The sequence below is a fragment of the Calonectris borealis genome, chromosome 12, assembly GCF_964195595.1.
Source record: "Calonectris borealis chromosome 12, bCalBor7.hap1.2, whole genome shotgun sequence".
Classification (NCBI taxonomy): Eukaryota; Metazoa; Chordata; class Aves; order Procellariiformes; family Procellariidae; genus Calonectris; species Calonectris borealis.
Window position 1 is genome coordinate 12,058,472 of NC_134323.1, and position 20,851 is coordinate 12,079,322.

The 20,851-nt window shown below is 39.3% G+C and overlaps 1 protein-coding gene across 1 annotated transcript in view; it reads right to left on the reverse strand.

Moving 5' to 3' along the window:
* PEPD (peptidase D) overlaps positions 1-20,851 on the reverse strand; it is a 143,012-nt gene that overhangs the window by 22,270 nt on the left and 99,891 nt on the right. The window contains exon 12 of the mRNA XM_075161373.1: positions 16,692-16,840. Coding sequence (XP_075017474.1) covers positions 16,692-16,840 — 149 coding nt within the window. The remainder of the gene's footprint in view (positions 1-16,691; positions 16,841-20,851) is intronic.

The window sequence follows — 20,851 nt, forward strand, 5'->3', positions numbered from 1 at the left end:
TTAACAGGCAGCCTCCTTTTCCCCACCAGATTACTCAGAAATCAAACTTTTTAGCCTGTTGCATGCATGCAGCTGAAGAAGCACCTTCCTTGCCCAAGCAAGACCAGAAGACAGAGGTGTGCGGCACAACACGCTGGACAAACTCTTGGTTGCTGTTTCCTCACAAAAGCCAACAGTGCCCAAGTGTGTGATGCTCATTCACAAAATATGTGCAGTCTTCCTGTTCAAAATGTGCTATTTTTGTGTTTTCCCTCCTTTAAAAAGGAATTTAGATTTTTCCTTCAGTAAGAATACAACTATAACCAGTTGTTCTTTGACAACTATGTTCAACATAATTATACTTTACAAGAACTTATCTTTTTATCTTTTTAAACATTGATTATATTGCAATTTTCACTTCTCTAGATTCATCTATGATTCACAGCTATCTCACAATAGGCTCCAATCTATTACAGGATAAATTGAAATCACTGCAATCTATCGCACTGATATTGCTGATATCAAACTGGAAGTATTACTGAATCACAGTTGGTTTCCTGTTTATTTTGTCGTTGTGGGAATACAGAATTTCTGTGTGTAACTCCCAGTTCAGGTTCTGCACTTTGCAGTCATCTCTAACCGCTCTGAAAGTCTTTAATATTCTTTCTGGGGACAGTAGATGTTCTTTTGAGATCTCTCCCATGATTTCTTAGCTGAGTATTACTACAAGTCGTCTATTTTCATCCCCATGACTGCAAAGCCACATGTAACGTCTGACCCTGGTCAACTATTTGAAGCCTCATCCTCTTTTGATATAAATGAAGGTCAGAACTCCGTTGTAAGACAAAACACAACCATATCCTGCAGGCTCTGAATCAACTTAAGATGAGGTGCCTGAGAGAAGAACTGAAGATGAGGTGCCTGCTGTTTGCGATACAGCTTCCCTCTACAGCTGTGCTGGTGCTATTCCTCTCAATCCAAACCCACAGACTCCACTCACAGAGATACAGCGACCTTTATCAAACTAAGGAAGAGATATAAGCATTAAACTGATCAGAAATGAAAACACCAAAAACACATAGCCATTTTTCTGCAGAAGTTTAATACAGCAAATGAATGACACTACTGCCCTAACTGAAAAGATTGCTGTGGTTGTAAATCCTGAGTATTTCTGGGCACAGAAATAGAGCAAATCCCCTTCTTCCCTCCCCTCTACTTTTTTCTTTTTCTCTCATTGAGAAAAAGCATGACTATTTTCCCTCTCCTCTTCCCGCCCAGAGCTCTGCATTCTCTATCTGTTTTGGGTTTTAGTCATCTTATCTATCTCATTAGAGACTGAGGACAATAAAAAGTTCCACTGCGAAATAAATAATGAGGCTGGATGGAAAATCTGCAGCTTTGGGCTCTCTCTTGGAACAAGGACAGCGCTTCAGACAGAGCCCAGCAAAACGACTCTGGACCACTCTTTTATCTCCTAGCCAGTGCCATCAGTTTTGCTAGAGATGGGAAGTACTTCAGCTCCAGCTCTCTCATGAGTGCTGCAGAAGCTGCAGATAGCACTGGGAGAGCTCTGGCTGGAGGGAAATTAAACTACTGCTGGAGGTGCCCTGCTAAATAGTTCAATCTTGTTTTACAAGTAAATAGGTGTTCAAATAGTCTTAATTAAAAAAAATAATGTTTATAGATGATTGCATTTTCTATTCTATTGTCTGGCTTCACATTTTATTCTACTATGACTATAGTGTGGTGGTATTTTGCACCCCCCTCCAAACCTACAAGCATTGTATAATACAGTCATACATACACAGACTATTACTAATGTGCTAAGACAAAATATGAGGATATTTTTGAGCTGACTAGAGACAGCGAACTAAGTGGAGTGACCTTACTGGTCTTCACTTAAAAAATGGTGATATCCTTGTCTTGTTTGATATGAGCTCATGACCATGACGCTAGGAATAAACTTTATTAATAGGGTACAAACAGTTTTTTCTCCCTTTTTTTAAACAGCCAATTTGACAAAGAAAGAGGATCTAAATGCAAATCTTCTAACATTTCCTAGTACCCTTATAATCTCAAAACCATTAACTTTGTTAAGAGAAACAACTACTTCATAGTAATAAGGCAATTACTTAAACGTACAGAACACAATCTACTGAAGAAAGGAAGCCACCCTAATTCAAGAAAGATCTCTTAGTATATTTTATACATAAAGTATATTCATATGTTGTACACATTTAACACACAGCAAACAGAGATATTACAACTCCTCAAATTTATTTTAAACCTAAAATTGTACTATGTTTATCTGGCAATTGGAATCTTTATAATACAATGGCCTATGCAAACCTAGATGGCCCTTGGGCTGGATGGCATGTCTGCACTCAACTGTCATTTAAGTTAACTAGTACGTATACTCTAAGAGCAAATGTCCTCAAATTCTGCTAATCTATTTTTCCTGCGTACATACTGAACTTCCACTAACTGCGAGAAGCAGAGAAGGAAGGACAAATTATCACAGCTAACTTGACCAGGAAAGCCAGGAACAGAATTTTTTGCTCTCACATGATGTGCAATTCAACAATCTGGACGTGCCAGAAGGTCTTGCAGTGACGATATGTGAATCCCCGTGTTAAAGCACAGAGATGTCTATATTCTGTTCAGATGTCTGTGCGCACATCTATGTGTGGATAGCTTTAGCATGTTAAAAAAAGAAAATGATAACAAAGAAGCCTCTCTGCACACAGCCAGGGAACAATCTGCCCAACAGGACAGCATTTGCAGACGTGAAGAAAAACAACCAACTAAACAAAACCGAATGACCAACATTTTGCACAAAGAATCCTCAATTCATGGAGGTTACTTGATTTCAGGCACTTCAGTATTGCAGATTGACCATGGTCTGGTGGAGAGCTCTGTTACCTGCCGCAAGCTGACGCAGCAGAAGTCAAACACCATGTTAGCATTCTTGTAGTGAGACAAAGCAGTTAAAAACAACTAAAAACCACAACAAAACAACTTCCACACATGTGGCTCTAACATCAGTTATGTGAGTTACTGCAGCAGTTGACTGTTTTGCAACACCAGCCCACACTAACCTCCCACCACCAATCACCCTCTAGGATGTTTCACTGATACATTATTCAGGACTACTATTTTTAAGCTTTGGAGAAGTTTATCATAGTTGCAAACATGCTTTTTGTGTAAAAAGGTTAGTTCCATTATTATCTTTAAGCCAATTTATAAACCAATTATACTCCACTGACAGATGAGGTTTAGAAAGCTAGATTGGAGGGTCCTTGGACTTTGACAGCTTGTACCAAAATGAGTCTGCACTCAGGAAAATTTGCTGATGATGTGTCTGGTCCATTCTTAATTCTCTGCCAAACGAGATACTGGGTAATACAGGTCACTGAACCAGCAACTGGATCTCCAGGAAAGCTCAGTTACCAAGGCTCATTAGGTTGTGATTTGTTACCTGCCATGCAGCACTTCCTTGGGCGAGAGGCCAGGACAAAAAGCACCTTTTACACCAACCAAAGTGTTTGAGATCCCTTGAAATACAGTGTGAACTACACAGAAACGACCAGACAGTGGACAGGTCCAATAACGAAATGTGACAGATCATGGATTAATTAAACAATACACAACTTCAGAGGCTATTAGTTTTCAGATACCATGCTAACAGTAGAGCAGAGGTTTGCAGATGTGTGAGGTATTGTGTTTAAAAATGGCAAACTTAAGGCATTAAGTTTACTACAAGGGTTTTTTTAAAATTTATTCTCATCAACCTGAATGTTATCTGATATTCTTAGATACTAGTGTGACAGAAAAGAAAAAGATAAAATAGGTATTGTTTTACTGCCTTGAAAATATTTCCTCTCTAATTAGTTTGCGAAAACCACCAAATTTCAGATAAAATATCATGTTTTAGGGACTCAGAAATATCATATAAGGATCTTTGCAATAATCTGTGATCTCTTTGATCATACTATTTATAGGGAAGTTTTTTGTTCAAAAAAAAAAAAGAAAAATTCTTCTAGTGAAGCCAGAAATCAAAAGCATTCCTATCTTTTAACAAACATACCATAACTTTTTGAACAGTAGAATTAAAAAGATGAGTTGTTATAACACTTCACACTATAAACTGTTCCTCAGTTACTGTTAACTCACTGGTATTTTCATTCCAGTGATTATTTTCTGATGTTTTATTAGAAGCTATTTGAGAACATAAAGTAGAGACAGCATACAAAAGTAATTTAGAATTACTGCGTGGTATTTAGCCACTTTGGTCGTAAAGTGCTCTGAAAAGGCCTAACAGGATTTTTTTGGCGGCTACTTAGGGTACTTTGTGGTTGTAATGTGACAATGATTAAACCACAAATGATTTAGCAGGGTTTTTTTGCTGTTGTAGGGTGGGGTTTTTTGCCAGCACAGATGTCACAATCTTACTTAAAAAAAAAAGAGTATGGCAAGGTTGTAGTAACTTCTCCCCAAATTGTGCTAAGGTTAAGTTACATTTAATTTCTGAGAGTCCACAGACAAGGGCAAAAGGCCCGATGTCCCATGGCAGTGCCACTGAAATGCAGACATAACACGCAAGCCCTGTCCTGCCAGCAAACCACTGGAACAGATTAAAATCTGCCAACACACAGTGACCATATCAGACATAAAACAATAGGTCCTTAAAAATTCCAATCAAACCCAGTTTAAAAAACAAACCAAAACATCATTTAAGTACTAAAACCAATTATTTCTTTCCTCTTCACTTGGCTGCTAGAGAATAATGTGTTGTATTTCTGATTTTCGTGCTTTCCTTTTGCCCCACTAGATGAAATATGCAGTAGTTGCTCAGCTTCCGACCAACTTGTAGCACCAGGTAAGGCAACTCTGCAGCCGGGTGAGGAATCGGAGAGTGAGAAACCAAAATGCTGTACTCGAACACTGACAACATTCGGGCAACAATGAAGCTATTCAAAGCTTCATATACTGTCTAGATAACTACCTGTAAGCCTCACAGAGCCACCATGGATGACTAATTCAGGGATGTAATTTTAGACTGTATTTTACAGTGGTGACATGGCTGTAACTGGCTGCCATATGATGAGAAGAGCCTGTTAACCTTCCCATTCTAAAAAGGCGAAGGGAACTATACTGAATTTGCTGCAGTGTCAGACACCTGCAGTACTGACTGCAGGGATTACTAGACTTCAGCCTGCTTTGTGCCATGAGCCCCAGTGCCACAGCTCCAAACCAGGATGGCCTCCTTCAAAAACCATCCCTCAACCCCCCAGTAAGACGCACCTGCCTGACAGGAGCAGGAGTTACCGAAGGGAAACAGAGGTGACTCCCTATCGCCTCCGAAATTCGGACCTCTTCTTCAAAAGGCTCAGTAGTGTTGTGCTATTCAGCTGTATTGCAATATTTCTTTTGCATCAGTATCACATCAGTTTTAGTGGTAAACCATCTTCCCCATTATAAACCCTGCATATGACGATCTGTAACATATCAGAGGCAACATCAAGATAACAGTCTGCCATCCTGAAACCTTAAGAAAAGCAATTTGAATAGATGCAGATGTGGAGCAAGAGGAGGGATTTTTTCCATGTCTGGAAAGATATAGCATTGGGATTGAGCAGCGCTGGCAGACACTATGAATTCTACTGCACGTTCCTTCCAAATAGGTGTACGTTGAAAAGAAGAGAAAAAAAGATTGGGGGAAGGAGGGAAGTGCTTGGAGGGAGTGATTGCGGTGTGGAAACTTATCGAGATTTGAAGCTTAGAAAAGACTCTGTTTAGATAAGATTCAGGGCAAACAGCATAATCTATGTCTAGGAGGTTTGCACTCTGACAGCTACAGCTGATGCAGTGTCAAGATTGAAAGACTCATGAACTTTGTACTTCAACTCAAATTACAATGTAGAACGAGTGCATTTCCTGAATACTGAACTGGGAGAAAATCCGAGCACATCAGACCATGTAAAAGCTGGTTATTTCCCCGAAAATCCCTGTTAAAATCAGAATTGTACAATGTTACAATTTTACAACCTGTTACAATTAGGAAAAAAAGATTTTTTAAAAAAATAGCCTTAAACCAAAAACCATTCACCAGAGAAAGGCTAAAAAACTGCAGCCACTTTAGGCTCTAAGTCTGTAAAGACTTCTAAATGTATTTGCTTTGTACAAGCAGCACCTTTGGAAAACCACTGCAAGTAGTGGAAAAACCCACGTGTGCAGCCGAGCTGGAAAGCCGCAGGTTTGCTCCCGAACCACGGCAGCTCCTGCAGACCCTGCCCCCAGAAGGGCTGCTCAGAGACCTCCACACGAGAGGGACTTCAGGGCAGAAAGGCCCAACTGTTTTAAAGTGCCCGGTTTTATACACTTGGAAATAACTCAGTGTTATTTTAGTCTTCCTAACGTTGCAGTGGTCACTGTATGCATGGGTCAGCTCCTGTGCATTAGTCACAAGCGGGAAGAGCAGCTCCCAGAAGGTTTGCAGTGAGACTCACAGTCTGAAATCTTGCATTTCAACAGATTGCTGCTTGCACAGAGGGACTGGAGAATCTGCTGAATTTGACAGAAAATACTGCCTTTTTCTTTCACCTCTTGCCGTAGGTTACTGCTATTCTAGGCAAGGTTAGGTTACGTGTCCAACAATGAGAGCTACAGTAATCAATCACACTGTTTTTGTTTAATAATATCTTGCAAGAACCAAGGATTGCAACTTGATTGTCAGCATTGTCTGTGCATCCTTTAGTTCCTTCAGCTTTTACTTCCTAAGTGGTGGCTGATGCTTTAACCATTTATACTGACAAAAACGGAATGAACTTACCACAGAAAGTTATACTACCTTTCCTGGGTCAATCTCAGAGAGCTAGTGTTCAAAGGGAAACTTATTTATGAACATTAATGCTAGCAAGAAAAATACAGCCAACCCCATTCAATAGAGAACAGAGAGAGCAAACTACAAATAGCTTTTTAAAACATATATTGACAAGATTTACTTTCCAATCTGTCTTTAACACAATAACACATTCTTAACTGCAAGGGGGGAAAAATAATACTGCGGTGTCATTCAGCAGCATTTGTGAATCTCAAGTACTGGTTACAACATGCCCTGAAAACATTTGTTCTTCAGAGGAATTGGTATAAAATCTTCAACTTCTGAGAATAATTGTTTTGCTTCAGATATTACAGCAGATTAATAATGATCAACAGCACTTTGCCTAAAATATGACAATCTGAATGGGAATAATTAATATGGGCATTTTGAAATTATACAAACTGTAAAAGAGATTGTGCTCTCACACCCTTCCCTGTTGTGCTATTGTCAAAAGGTCCAGTTTACAGTTCAATTTCTTTCTAAAAATTCATCAAAATTAGCTACTGTTTTTATACAGCACAACAGACAAGCGTGCCCACATGGTGTTCTACCAAGCACAACTCTGGACTACATAAAATAAAACTCAAATGACTTGCATGCAAAAATGCCCCACTGCATATGAATAAGAACCTTGTACTTAAATTGGAAGGAATAAATATTAATAACAGTTACAATTATTTTCTTTAGGTAGAATAAATTTTAATCCTAGTTGAATACAGTGACAATTACTCTAAAGCAGTATTCAAAATAGTAGCAAACAAAAATAAATCTGAATTCTAAAGAAGTTACAGAACTGTCATGGACAAAAAGAAGTAGTAATCTGTGAAGTTGCAAATTTTGAATTTGCATATGTTCCTAAGCACAGCTCTGCTCAACTTAATAACAGAAACAACTGCCAGTAGTATGATCTGCTATGTCAAATACCCTAGCTATTAGTTTCCAATTAAACAGTTCTTTAATTATTTGGATTATTCTAATCCCTGGTCTTAATACTATCCTACCTGAGCTCAATTCTTTTTAGCTATTCTTTTTTTGTTAGAGACATGTTATTAGAACATAGAACAGAGAATCACACTGCTACTTTGAATTCAAATCACAGCATTTTCTGTTGTATCAAATAGATTATTTACGAAACCGGTACTTGTTCACTGAACCTAACTCCTCCTGACAAGTCTCACTAAAAGAACCGTGCCTCAATATTTAGATACCAAAATGTTTTCAGGAGTACGCACCGTCCAAAGTTTACATTCTGCTGTACAAAAATACAGACCGTTCACCCTCTAAAGTCCCTGGGCTTATATCTACCTCCATGAGCTTTACTACTTGCATCCTTTAGCAACAGGTGAACAGGGAGGGGGTAAAACACCGGAAAATAAAGTGGCTGCTTTGGTTTGTCCTTCTAATTGACAACATTCCTTGGAAGGATATACATGGGGAAACTAGCTAAGGTGAGCCCCTCCATTGCAAAGTGGTTAGGAAGCTACACCAATGAACAAAAATTGAAGAAATCAGGAGAAAGGCACAAAAAGCAGGCATAGGGTTTCACACAGCAGCTCAACACTTGCGCAGTTAGAGCTGCCCAGAAGACAAGGTCAAGACCAGGTAGGATTAACTTTGCCTAACATCCTGCACCTACAAATACACAAGGCTTTCTTTGGTCCTCTGCCACCAAGGGGAAACCAGAAAGAGGAGTGGCCAACACTCAAACTCTAGGCAAAACTGCAGCAGCAACCTAAATACTAACATGTTGAGCGTTAAGGTTGTTTATGGCAGGTGGCACACTATGGAGTTGTCATGTTTCATCCTAGTGAACTCCCAAGGACCTTCTCTTTAAAGGAAGGCCTCAGAGTTAGACCTACAGAAGGGTCTAATGTCTTTCTCTGAATCGTTCTGCACCTCACACAGTTTGGCCCTAAATGTATTGAACATGAGAAAGAAATGACAGAGTGGAAGGGTTACTGCTAACTTGAGAGAAACACCTTCGGACACCTGTTCTCAACTGCAAAATGCAAGACTCAACCTGGTGAGGCAGCTGGAGCAGGGACAGAGGAGGGACCATCAACTACAGAGAACTTTCTGTAGTCCAAGCCAGACAGCCGCTGGCCTGTGCTCACTGGCTGTTTGCTCCAACCCTCTCCCCTTGGCCTCTTTACCTCAAAAGACCTTAGTCTTTTGGGAACTACTTACTACTTTGGATTTATTCAGCACCTACAGCAAAAGGGGACCCATTCCTGGTAGGCTCTAAGGATCAGCTGATATCTACATGATTAATAAAAGGATGTTTTATTTGCTTGACATATGGATTTACTTCTTTGCCTGAAATATTTTTAAACGTACTTGGTTTTGAATGGTTTTGAAGTGTACTTGACTGTACTTTCTTGCTCAAAGATTATATGGCAATCATGGCATCAATAAAATCTGCAATGGTTGGTCTTTGATCCTGGAAGGAAGGATTTAAGAGCTTAAAGATCCTATGTCTTTATGTGAAACTTGAGTTTTAGGCAAGCTATAAACAGGCAAGGAATCTTCCAGCCCTAATACGGAGAAACCTCCATCTTCCATTATGAGAGACGTTAGTCCTGGGAAGGAGATTTCTTTCAAGACGCTCCTCAACAGCATTTATCAGAAAAGCAAAGCCTGAAAGCCAGAGACAACACAATACTCACTCTCTTGGACAGTCAAATGCCAGACCTGGGGATATGCATACACCGCTGAGGATGAGCTCCAACTTGAAAAAATGCAGAGATACAAATCCTATAAGGAGACCCTATAGTAATGTCAGCGTCCCGAGGAGGAAAGCTTTCACACTGCACATAACTGACTTGGTGAACAACAACTTCTGTGCATATTTGGAACTATTTTTTATTTTTCATTTTATTGAAACAAACAAACATCAATCAGCAAATATTCCCAGCTGTGCAGCTAATGTCTGAATGCAATTTCGGTTCAATAGGGATTTTGGATATACAAGCTTTTTAAATCATATAAATGTAGAGATAGGGAATTGAGTGGCTGCCAACCTGGCCTTACTCAACTGTTCCTTGGGAGCAGTTTGCTAGACAAAGAGATCTTTTTTTTAAACTGGAATTTAGGACAATAGACCTTACTGATCGAGGTGTTTTAATTCTCTCTCCCTCTCCCCCCAAATACTAACACATATAACTTAAGAGATTGAAAAAACTTTTTTCTGTTCATTTCTTTTAAACATACACAAGTTTTGCAGTAGTACCAGGAATGCTAAGCACAACAAGCTCCCTTCCTTCCCCTTCTCCTGTGACTTTCCATTACTGTACAGAGAAGACAGGGAGGAATGTTCAGAGGTCCCAGTGTGCAATTGCAAAGGGATGAAAATGGAAAGTATGTGATTGCTCCAATATTTAGCTCATTAATCTTAAAGACTCTGTTTATGATCTAGTGCATTAATCCAAAATAGCTTTAATTGCAAACCTTAAAGATAAGCATACTTCCTTTTTATTTCTTTGCAACACAGTAGCAGATTTAATATATTTGAGAAACTTCAATGTTTCTATAAATAGAAACTGTATATAGAAACTTTCTATATGTAGAAACCATACTGTCCTCATCAACTAGGAATTAAATTTATAGAACTCTAATTAGTAATATTCTCTAAATGCTCAAGATAATAATCCAAATAATAAATAGCAGAAATCACTTGAGAAGCTGGACATGGTATAAATACACAGTCATTTGCGAAAGAATAAAAAAGAAGCTACTCAAGAGTAGCTGCCCAAACACTATCGGACTCGTATGTATCACTGACAGTAAAGCATCCATATGAGAAGCAAGTGATGCTCAAAGCTGGGTTAAGTATGAATGTGTTTCACGCACAGGAGCACATCACTATCTGTTGGCTTGCAAAGTACTGCCTCCCCTGTTAAGAGCTGGAGCTGAGCGCACAGGCATTGATTCTCACCAACGTCTCTTTTTCTTACATCACTGACATTTCCATTTGCATGTTTCAGAACATATTTAGAGTCATGGAGTGATTTCGGTTAGGAGGGATGCCAGGAGGGTATCTGGTCCAAACCCTGGCTCAGAGTAGGGCTAACTTCAAAGCTATATCATGTTTCTTCAACAAGTTGTTTTCTAGAAGTTTCAAAGAAGGACTTTCAGCAAAACCAATTATTTACACGTTTCTTCAAATAGATTTATATTAATGACAAAAAGCAAACAACACTGGTCTCCCAGGTGTAACATGACAAATGACGATAAAGCTATTACATTGACATTGGATCTAACTTACACGACCAGGATAAAGAATGAAGCGAGACAGGATTTGGGAACAATGCACATGTGCCCTTTGAAGTTCTTCAGATCTTTGCACTACCAACAAACATGTCAAACTTGCTCAGAAAAGGGTCTAATCTATCCCTGCAGTTCAGGCTTTCAACTGCTACCATGATGGTTGTCCATTGGAGGTACTGCAGACATTAGCGTTGAGACCTCACACCCTGCCATTAACCATTACACTATATAGCCTTATGCCTACTGATGTTGTGCTACACAATACTTTTTTCCCACCACAGTTTGCTTTTTTAAGCCTGGGCAATTACAAGGGTGGGGGAGAGCTACACTAAAACCAGTATTTTTATGGTTACAGCATCAAGGACTCCAGAGTTAGGCAATATCAATTGATGCTGTCTGTGCGAGCTTTGCTTGGACCCTCAGTGCTGACGTGTTACGGTCCAGTCCTTTAGTTACGTGACCATCTACTCCTTTAGATGGGATTTCAATAGTAGCAAGGCCTTTTTGATGATGCTGCCTTCTTCAGTCCTAGAATAAAACTTCTAAAACCTTTTGGAGATTTTCAATGACACTCATCAGAGGAATAAACCCAGTGCTACGTTTTGTAATGTAGGCAGCTGGCTAAAAGACAGAAGACCTGATGCAAGCAAAACTGCAACATCCATTCATGCGTTATGACAGGCAGGAGAATTCACATGGAGGAGAGCCTCAGAAGTAACTCAGCCCAGTGGAAAAGCTTCCATCAGACCAACCAAAGCTTCTTACCAAGCACAAGATGCAAATCCACAGGAAGCCCCAAGTTCATCTAGTTCTAGGGCTACCTTATTTCCAGAAGACTCTAACCCCAAGGCAAGCACAGCTCCTGCTAGACCACTGAAGGTATCTGTTCCTCACATAACTCCTCTTCCATCTGTTGCAAAAGCTGAAAGTGTGCAGGAAAAGAAACAAGAGACTTCACAAAAAAGCAAGCATGGCAAACGCACCTGAATGTTGCCACCGAGAATTAGCAACCATTCTTGCCTCGGACTCAGACTCCCAGCAGGATGCTAGGCAACTTCATTCAAACACAATTTTTTATTTTTATTTATTTTACATCTGTTCATTAATCATTTTTTTTTATTTTACCAGTGTCTAGCTTGACAATCTGGAGTCTGATTTGCCGAAAGGCTGGGCACTCATAGCTGTAACAGAGGTCAAAACAGCTGGGGTTTGAGCAAGACCAATGTTCAACTCCCTTAAAAAAAATCTCGAGTCTGATGAATTTCAATCTTGGAATCCCAAGTGAGTCAATAGCTTTTACACTAGCTTCTCCAGCCTGTCTGTCACTGCCTGCAGAAGGGGAACTGCTGCACGCTTCCACATCACTAAGATGAAGTGCAAGCAAACTTACTGCCTGCCAAGCACCTGCATACTGTTATGATGAGCACTCTGAGAAAAACTGGTGAGGACGTTAATAATTCTGGATTCAGAGCAGGTTTTGAACAGTAGGCAATAAACAGCTCTGGGCCACGCATGGAACAAAAGGTTAAAATAAATTACTGAATAGCTGCTCATTTCTGTTACATGCATTCCATGAAGATAGCAGAGGGAGAAACAATGGATGTATCTACAAGAAGATTTTAATTCCAATCATCTTTCGAGGTGAAATCTCTTGGTTGTCCCCACTTACTGTGTTTTGGCTCACACAGTGGAGTTTTGAAGTGCATGAGCTGAATTCATTTCAGATGAAAGTAAACTGGGAGACATGCTCCAGGAGTGCACCTAATGTGTCTCAACCAATTTAGTAAATCTAATGAGATTAAAAAACAATGCAGAAGTGAGACAAATTAGGACACTAACTTCTGGAATACTGTAAGTCTGGGATACTTGGCTTTACAATTTCACTCTTTTTTAACAATTCTTTTTATGTAGAATATCTATGTAAAGACAAATCGCTTCTCAAATCACTGTTCTGAGTAAGAAGTAGATGATGCCTCAGCCACAGAAGTGAATGGAAGTGACAATATTCTGCACATCCGCCCCTCTATTTTAGTTCTGTGGAAGAGTAAATTTAACCCAGATGGACTTGACACATTAAGAATATCCCCTAAGCAGAAACGCAACATTCCTCTCTGACATTTTGGATCACGCGCCTGACTTTGTAGGAAAGAGACAATTATCCCACTGCCACACAAGCACGCCTTTTTGACTCTTTCGCTTCAGTGACAAGCATTGCTGTCTTCATACGAGATCAGTCGTTTCAAAATTGCTGCTTATGCAAGACTGAATATGTCTTTCTCCCCGTTTATTTTAAACAGATTTGGTCTGTGGCAGGAGTTGTGACGACTGCATTGAACTTGGGCTATAATCCCACAGAGAGCGTTTCTTAACTTATTTGGCTCGCAGAAAGAATTCTGTTCTTTCAGTTGGAAGGTAGGGAGAACCATATATGTGATTTGAGCTGTTTGCATGTTTGGACCATGCACAGGATGTAGTCAGATGAATGCTTTTCTACAATAAAATACAATGTTTTGGAATATTTTTAAAATTATGACAACTGTTTGTATATAGAAATATAAACAAAATGTATTAGGAGGTCTATTATCTCTCAGAAAGTAACTTCACTCAAGAGTCAATTAGGTTCAATGAGAGCCAAATTGAAAAAAGAAATGCAAATCTCTGAACTACACACATCTATAGAAAATGTTTAAGGTTGCTAGCAAATGTGTGTCCTTCCATAAACACAGTTATGTAACCCAGTATTTGGTTAGTGACTCTCCCTAAAGTACTCGCTCCCTATCTTGCAATGAGAAAGACTCCGGGAATCATTAACCTTCTGAAGACAACAACTAGATGTCCCCTGTGACCCTTTGCCACAAGGCATAATTAAGGCCCCAATTCTGCAGCTGGAGAGAAATACCATTTTCTACAGTTGCTGACTCTGCTGCGTACACTCCTTCTGCACAGCCTGCCCCATGAATGGTTACTGCCATGTGAGCCAAGTCACTTGACTATCTTTGATCTTAGGAACCCTGGGAAATGAAGACAAACAAAAATAACAGCAAAATGAACAAGGGCTCCATAATTCAGAAAATCTGACTAAAACATGATGGGGCTGGGTTTTACATTTAGTGCCTCTAAACCTGCAAGCTTTTCCGAATTTACACCATCCCCTCCTGCTCCCCTCTGTGACAGTACCCGGATCTTGGTGCTTTAGTCAATGAGCTAACAAATTAGGTTTGTTCAACGAGACGAAGGAGGCTGCAGCCTCTCCCACAGAAATGGCTTCCTCTGGGCAGCAGTAACAATACATTCAGTTTGCATCCACCCCTTCGAGGGGCTCTGGAGTTTCTCAGCAGCCTGAGAAGTATGTGACACTAACCATGCTATGAAGGTCAGTGTTTCTATTTCTTCTCCTTCTACAGTGGAATATTAGCCTTCCAGGAGATCCAATGCCACTTTCAACTGGCAGTCCAACAGTACGTGACATAGCAGTTTTCCTGTTTGTCTCAGTGTTCAATTGAAACAGCTAGCCAAAACATTTTAAAGGAATTTGGTGGAAGGTACAAAGCAGATACATTTCTTTAAAGGGATTTATGAAAGCCTTTTACAGAAATGTCTTATCTCCTATGTCCCCTTCAGTAAAGGTGTGATTGGAAACAAAATAACTAAGTAACTATTTGAATAATGTCTGATTTTAAAAATTATTTAAAGTTGTATATACAAGAGGATCTCTCTCTAATCCAACCCATCATTTCAGTTTGAACTGTCTTTAGAACATTGTAAATTCATTTCAGACATCGTAAATACTTTTCTGCCAACTACCTACTTTAAGAGTTTCATACCAATTTCAGTAGTAAAGAGTCTTTGGCCTTTGGTGTGTTTTTGAGAGCTCATCAGAGGAAAATACAGTAATATTGTAAAATTTTTTGCATCAGTAGACAGATGGGTTAAAAGCTGCGAAAGAACTAGGGTACAAGCCATACGGACCTAAAAAGCAGACTTTTCCAGATGGTGAAAATTTTTGCACGTTGCAGGACTCTACCCAGATCTGTAATTCAATGCGAAAGGTCCAGGTTGCATTTCACTACCCAGAGGTATCAAATGAACCAAACCAATGAACCAGTCCACAGAACATGTCTTTAACCTGCTTTCTGTAGCAGAAAATTCATGATTACTAATCTCATAGAGCGCATAAATGCACCGTTCTTCTACACAGGCAAGACAACTAAAGCACAGTGAGAACAGAAAGTGCAGTCCCATCTTCTGCCAGACATTAAGAATGATTTCTCTGTCTTTGAATCTCAAACTCCCAAGGCTAGTAAAGGATCCTTGCAACTAATTTTCAGAAATACTTAACTTAGTATGTCCTTATTTTCTGACACTGTAAATAAAGTGTTAGGAAAACTGAGGAACTCTCTACACCATCCTGAGTACAGCATCATATTAGCTCTCAAGTTCTGAAGACAGTCGCAACTTATTAGCGTGAAATACTGTCAGAAATGTTACATGAAATTAAAGGTGGCACTGAAATGCAAAGCAAGCTATGAAGAGGAACAGGGACAAGATTCTTCAGGGGAGAAACGGCAGATGATGGAGAATGCACATTGTTATTAAAATGGCAAAATATCTAGTCTCATTTTGCAGACAAGCTTCAAGTGTTATTGCTCCCTTCCAAGCTGATCAAATGAACAGTGCTGCTGCCAGCTTGTATAACAGGAAAATTACATATGTTCTGACTGGCAATCCAGAAAGTCCATGCACTCAAGGCCCAGTGATTGAAAGCTAATATAGTAAATTTAAAGGATAAGTGTGCTTTGTGCATTAAGTACATTTTTCTCAAAGCTGTTCTATTAGTAATACTGAGAAATGCTCAAGTACCTTCACCAGTGAAATGCTCAAAATCACAGCAGCAGTTAGCTCTAAAAGCATTTATTTGCTGCCCAGGAAGCAGAACTGGAGAAAAATAAGATTTTCATCAAGGCAGGCAGTTGTTTCAAGTATGAAAATGTATACTTGATGAATTAGCTTGCCTGCAATTTAAAGGCATACAGTGAAGTACCCAATAGCCAGGGCTTTCTAAAGCTTTTTAAGGCTAATTGAGTATCCTTCCCAAAGATGCACTCTCCATCCTCTTTTTCAGCAGAAGATTTCTATTGAGCTTACATGTAAAGTACATAAAATGCTTGAAACAAACCAAAGCACAACACACATGTTCACCCAAACTCTGACTTCAGTCTTTGGCATAAGCTTCCTGAAAAGATGGCTGCTAGTGTAAACACACAGCAGAGTAACAACGGTCACCACTAGATTAAAGGAATTAAAAAAAAAAACAGAAGTGGAAGATTAAAGTACCTTTTTAATCTCATTAATAATTGTTTATGTGTCATTTCTTTAAAAGTGTTGTGTGGAAAATGTTGTGTGTCCTACCTCTATCCTCCATTAGGGGCTGTTTAAACACGGAAATTAATTTTATCATCTTGTTCCTTTCCAGCACTTTCTAAAATCCAAACATAATTGTCTTGACAGCCTGAATGCTGCCATCAAGCTCATCAATTCCTGCTGACATGTGCCGATCTTTTACCTGGTTTGACTGCTTTCATTACAGCCCGCGATGACTTCAGCACCGCTTCATAGATAGCCCTCTGGTCGGGAGTGAACTTTCCATTTGCAGGGAAGGTGCAGGTGATGTCGGAGCCATAGCAGTAATACTCTCCTCCCATATCGAACAGGCTAAAAAGGAAACAGAAGGGGAAGAAATGAAAATTTAATTCCAAAGAAATAGTAGAACAGAAGACATTTCTCTTGCTCTGCACTTAAGAGTCATCTGCATTTTGGTAGCTGGCCATATAATCACCACTTGAATGCCGTTCCTAAGTAAAATAAGACGACAGCCCCTTGGAATCTCCTAGCAGAAGGGTCTCTGCATTACATATGGCTTAAATGGACACCCTTACAGGCTGCGCTGGTCCTGGATGGAAACACTGAGAGAACGCGTGAAGGAAGAGAAAAAGTACATGAGGAATCCACTTCAAGCTCTTCAGTTCCAGCTCCTAGGATCTCTTCTCAGAAGAAAAAAACATGTCCTTTTTTTCTTTCCTGAGAAATGCTAGCACCACATAAAGGGTCTAACCTCAAAACTTAATACACAAATGTTAATTAAATTATGGCCTTTTGTATCTAAGTGTCAAATCACATCTGATGGTTTAAATAAAATGTCCCCAATAAAGGTTGATTGCCACTGCTCACAATATAAACTTTCCTTTAAGACAAACTTGCCTAACAGAGATTAAAGAAACAAGAATTATGGGAAGATCCAACCAGAAAAGAACACTTAGTGTACTCAGTTTTCTGCATCAGAGATAGAAGAAAAAAAATACTAAGTGCTTTCTTTTATGGGGACAAAAAACCGGGCTTACCCCTTGAGAAGCATATTTATTCTATATATGAATCAATAATTCACCACCGTTTGATTTCTGGCAGCTGAACAATCTATAATAGCAAGTGAGTCTCTAAACCCTTGTGAGAACCAGGTTAGACATTTGCAATACTATGCTTATTGAGTCTACCTGATAAGGCACTGCACTGGTTTCAGCAGGCTCAAAAATCAGCAAATAACCAAATAACCATTTGGACCAAACAATACTTGAGCAAATAACGCCCCTAGTTCATCATATATTGATTAGAAGAAGGCACATTTCATATGTAAGACTTTGGTCTTGACACACAGTATTTGTGTGACCTCCTGATTTCTTAGGTAAAGAATCAGAGTTGAAATCTGCTAATTTAAGTCTTCTTCCAACCACCTCAAACAACTGTATGAGACTCTTATCATCATAAAAAATATAGTTTTCCTTCACTGTGTTTGAAAACCTTGGAGTCTTCTTCCTCTTGCTTCTGCTTCACAGCAGGGTCAGTCAGACAACACAAGCAGAAGGAAGGACACTCCACTGGAGTGTCTACTCTCTGCCATCGAGTCCTAATTACAGCTGTACTTAGGAAACCGTGCAGCATAGCTCTATCCCCAGCCAGCATACATGTCTAGGTAAAGATAAGTATAAGCTACCACAGAAAGTGCTACTGCACTCAGCTGTAGATGTTCACCATTTCCAGCACAACCGCTACTGAAAGCAATGGACAATAAGTAAACGAAGGCAATCATGACAAAGCTAACTAATATTTCAGCAGGGCTGGGACTCTTCTTGCTGCATTGCATACACAGACATACTCATGAAGATTCAGTCCAAGAAATTTTAAAATCCACCCTACAATTTCCTCCGTGAACAAATCTTTGCACTGAGTGCAAGCCCTGCTGAAGTCATCGCCAGCCTCCCCAAACTGGGCAAGGTTCACCTGCAGAGAGACTTGCAGGACTGGAACTTCAGGAACAAACCTCATGGTTTACAGATGCGGAACTGCACAAGGCTTAAAGCTACAGGAGCAAACTCCTTAGGAGAATGCTACAGAGAGAACTGCAAAGTTATATATGCACATGCAGAGCTAATACAAACACTATATACATTCACTTACATGTGAAATACGGTATGTTGAAACAGAAAGTTGCTAATTGAAAAAAGATACACAATAGACAGCAAATGTCAGACCCACAGGGTAAAAAAACCACGATTTGACACCAACATAGCAACTGTAAACCAGCCTAGCCAAACCTCAAAATCAGAAACCCCATCAACACTGCCTGAGTTTTGATTTTATGGTTAGACTCACTTCTAAAAATAACTAATGATACACACAGAAAATCTAAGTATACAGAAAACTAGTTGCAGCAACTAAGTATCATGTAAGAAGCTGCTATGTTCTCTAACGTGCCAACAAGATAGATTTCAGATTTGTTATAAATCTTTCAACCTATCCCAGACTGAACCCTTTCAAAATCACAAATCAAGTTGCATGGTGCTTTGTGGGATTTGCAGCAGTTTTGTGGCCTAACTGTTGCATTTACAAGTGTTAAGTGTCCATTCAGCACGGTGACAGTAAAGCTGTGACCAACAACTTCCAAACTCCCTATCCATGTCTACTGGAAGTTGCTATGCTTTTTATATTTTACCTGCAGAATAGTTATACTGAACTTACCACCGGCAAAATTTTAGCTATGTCTTTAACCTTACAATTATCAGCATTTTCTCAAACCCATTCATCACTCAGTGGTTGTTAAGTATTTTTTCGAGTTTTTGGAGCACTGAGTAATGGGAAAAAAAAAAAAAATTACAAAGCTGATGGTACACCAAAACAAGGCTCACAAGCTAGGAAGCACCATTTGTTCAGGTTTCTTGGCTTCCAGACAAGAGGAGACATGAGGGAAGATGATCTTTCAAATTCCACCTCGGAGCACAACACACCATCCAGCCTGTATGCTTCAGTGAAAAAGCATCCAAACCAAACTGTACGTTTGGGAGATATTTTGGCTCTTATTGGGAATTCTCTTCCATTTAACTTCAGTTGGGAACATATCCATTAGTTAAAATGTTGCCCAAGACATGGAAATAGCCCAAATATTGTAGTTATCCTGAAGAAATAATGGGAGCCTGAGAAGATCCCAGTTTCATATCTTTGCTTGCCAGGCAAAATAAGTGGTGAAGCACATTTAAGTCGAATAAAATGCATGTGAGCTATTATCTTCTCCTGTTGACTAACTGGAAAAAGTTTCTAAAAGCAGGTTCCTTAAATCCTGGTTCCTTAGAAAGAATACGTTTCTTTTACCCTGAAATTAGATGGTAGCTGCTAGTAAACGCTAGTAAAAGAGATATTATTAATGTATTTTAGTACATTCTCAATCGCATGTACAAAATTACCTGCCTGATAATGCAGTCTTAGAAGGGTCATGTAGAGAAACAACTGCTTAATGTTATTTGGACTGTTATCAAATGTAGCAGCAATCTAAACAAATTAAATGCACAAATGAAAATAGGCCTTCCAGGCATCTTGACCTATGGCTTACCTTTTAAGAACTGTTTAATGTAGAGCGACACATGCAATAATATAACAAAGTATCTCCAAACTCTATTAATTTGTCTAAAAGGGAAATATAACTGCTACATGTCTAGCAGACTGTATATGTTGTCTATTACAAAACTTAATTGTGAATTCAGTTTTCTGTTGAACGAAGAAAAATTTCATTCCAGAACAATCTTTTCCCCACTCCTTTTTCAGCAAGGATGCAGTTAATTGCTGATTTCAATGAATGCAGAGATGATGTGTCTGAGGTTTCTGAGGCGTCTCAAATGGGAAGGTGGCTAGAGAAGGAATGTTGCTGATCAGAGAGAGGTGCGCGGTTTTATGTCAAAGTGCTCGCTGATTTAGCTTGAAGCTGATGAAGTCTTTTACTGCACAGCTCAATCTCTTTCAAAACCTTCTGAGAGAGCAGCTGATCTTGCTTTGCATCACTTTGTTGGGAGCAAAAGCAACAAAAACCTACCTGGCTTCATTTCAGGGTGAAAAGTGCACGGTGTATAAACCAGATTTAACACACAGACGACCTGAGCACTCTCTAAAAATTCCATGTTACTGTTTCAATTTGTTTTCTAGAATTAATGAAAAGCTATATCACAAGTAAAAGAAGCAGAGCAAAAATATTCCAAACTCCTTCTTGGAAGCATGGGCATAGCTCTCCTAAGGGAGGCTTCAGTTCTGTGAATATATATAATCTTTCCTCCCAAACATATTGCAAAATACTGTAAACATTATTAACTAAAACTGAACAATGCAAAGTATGAGAAAAATCAGATA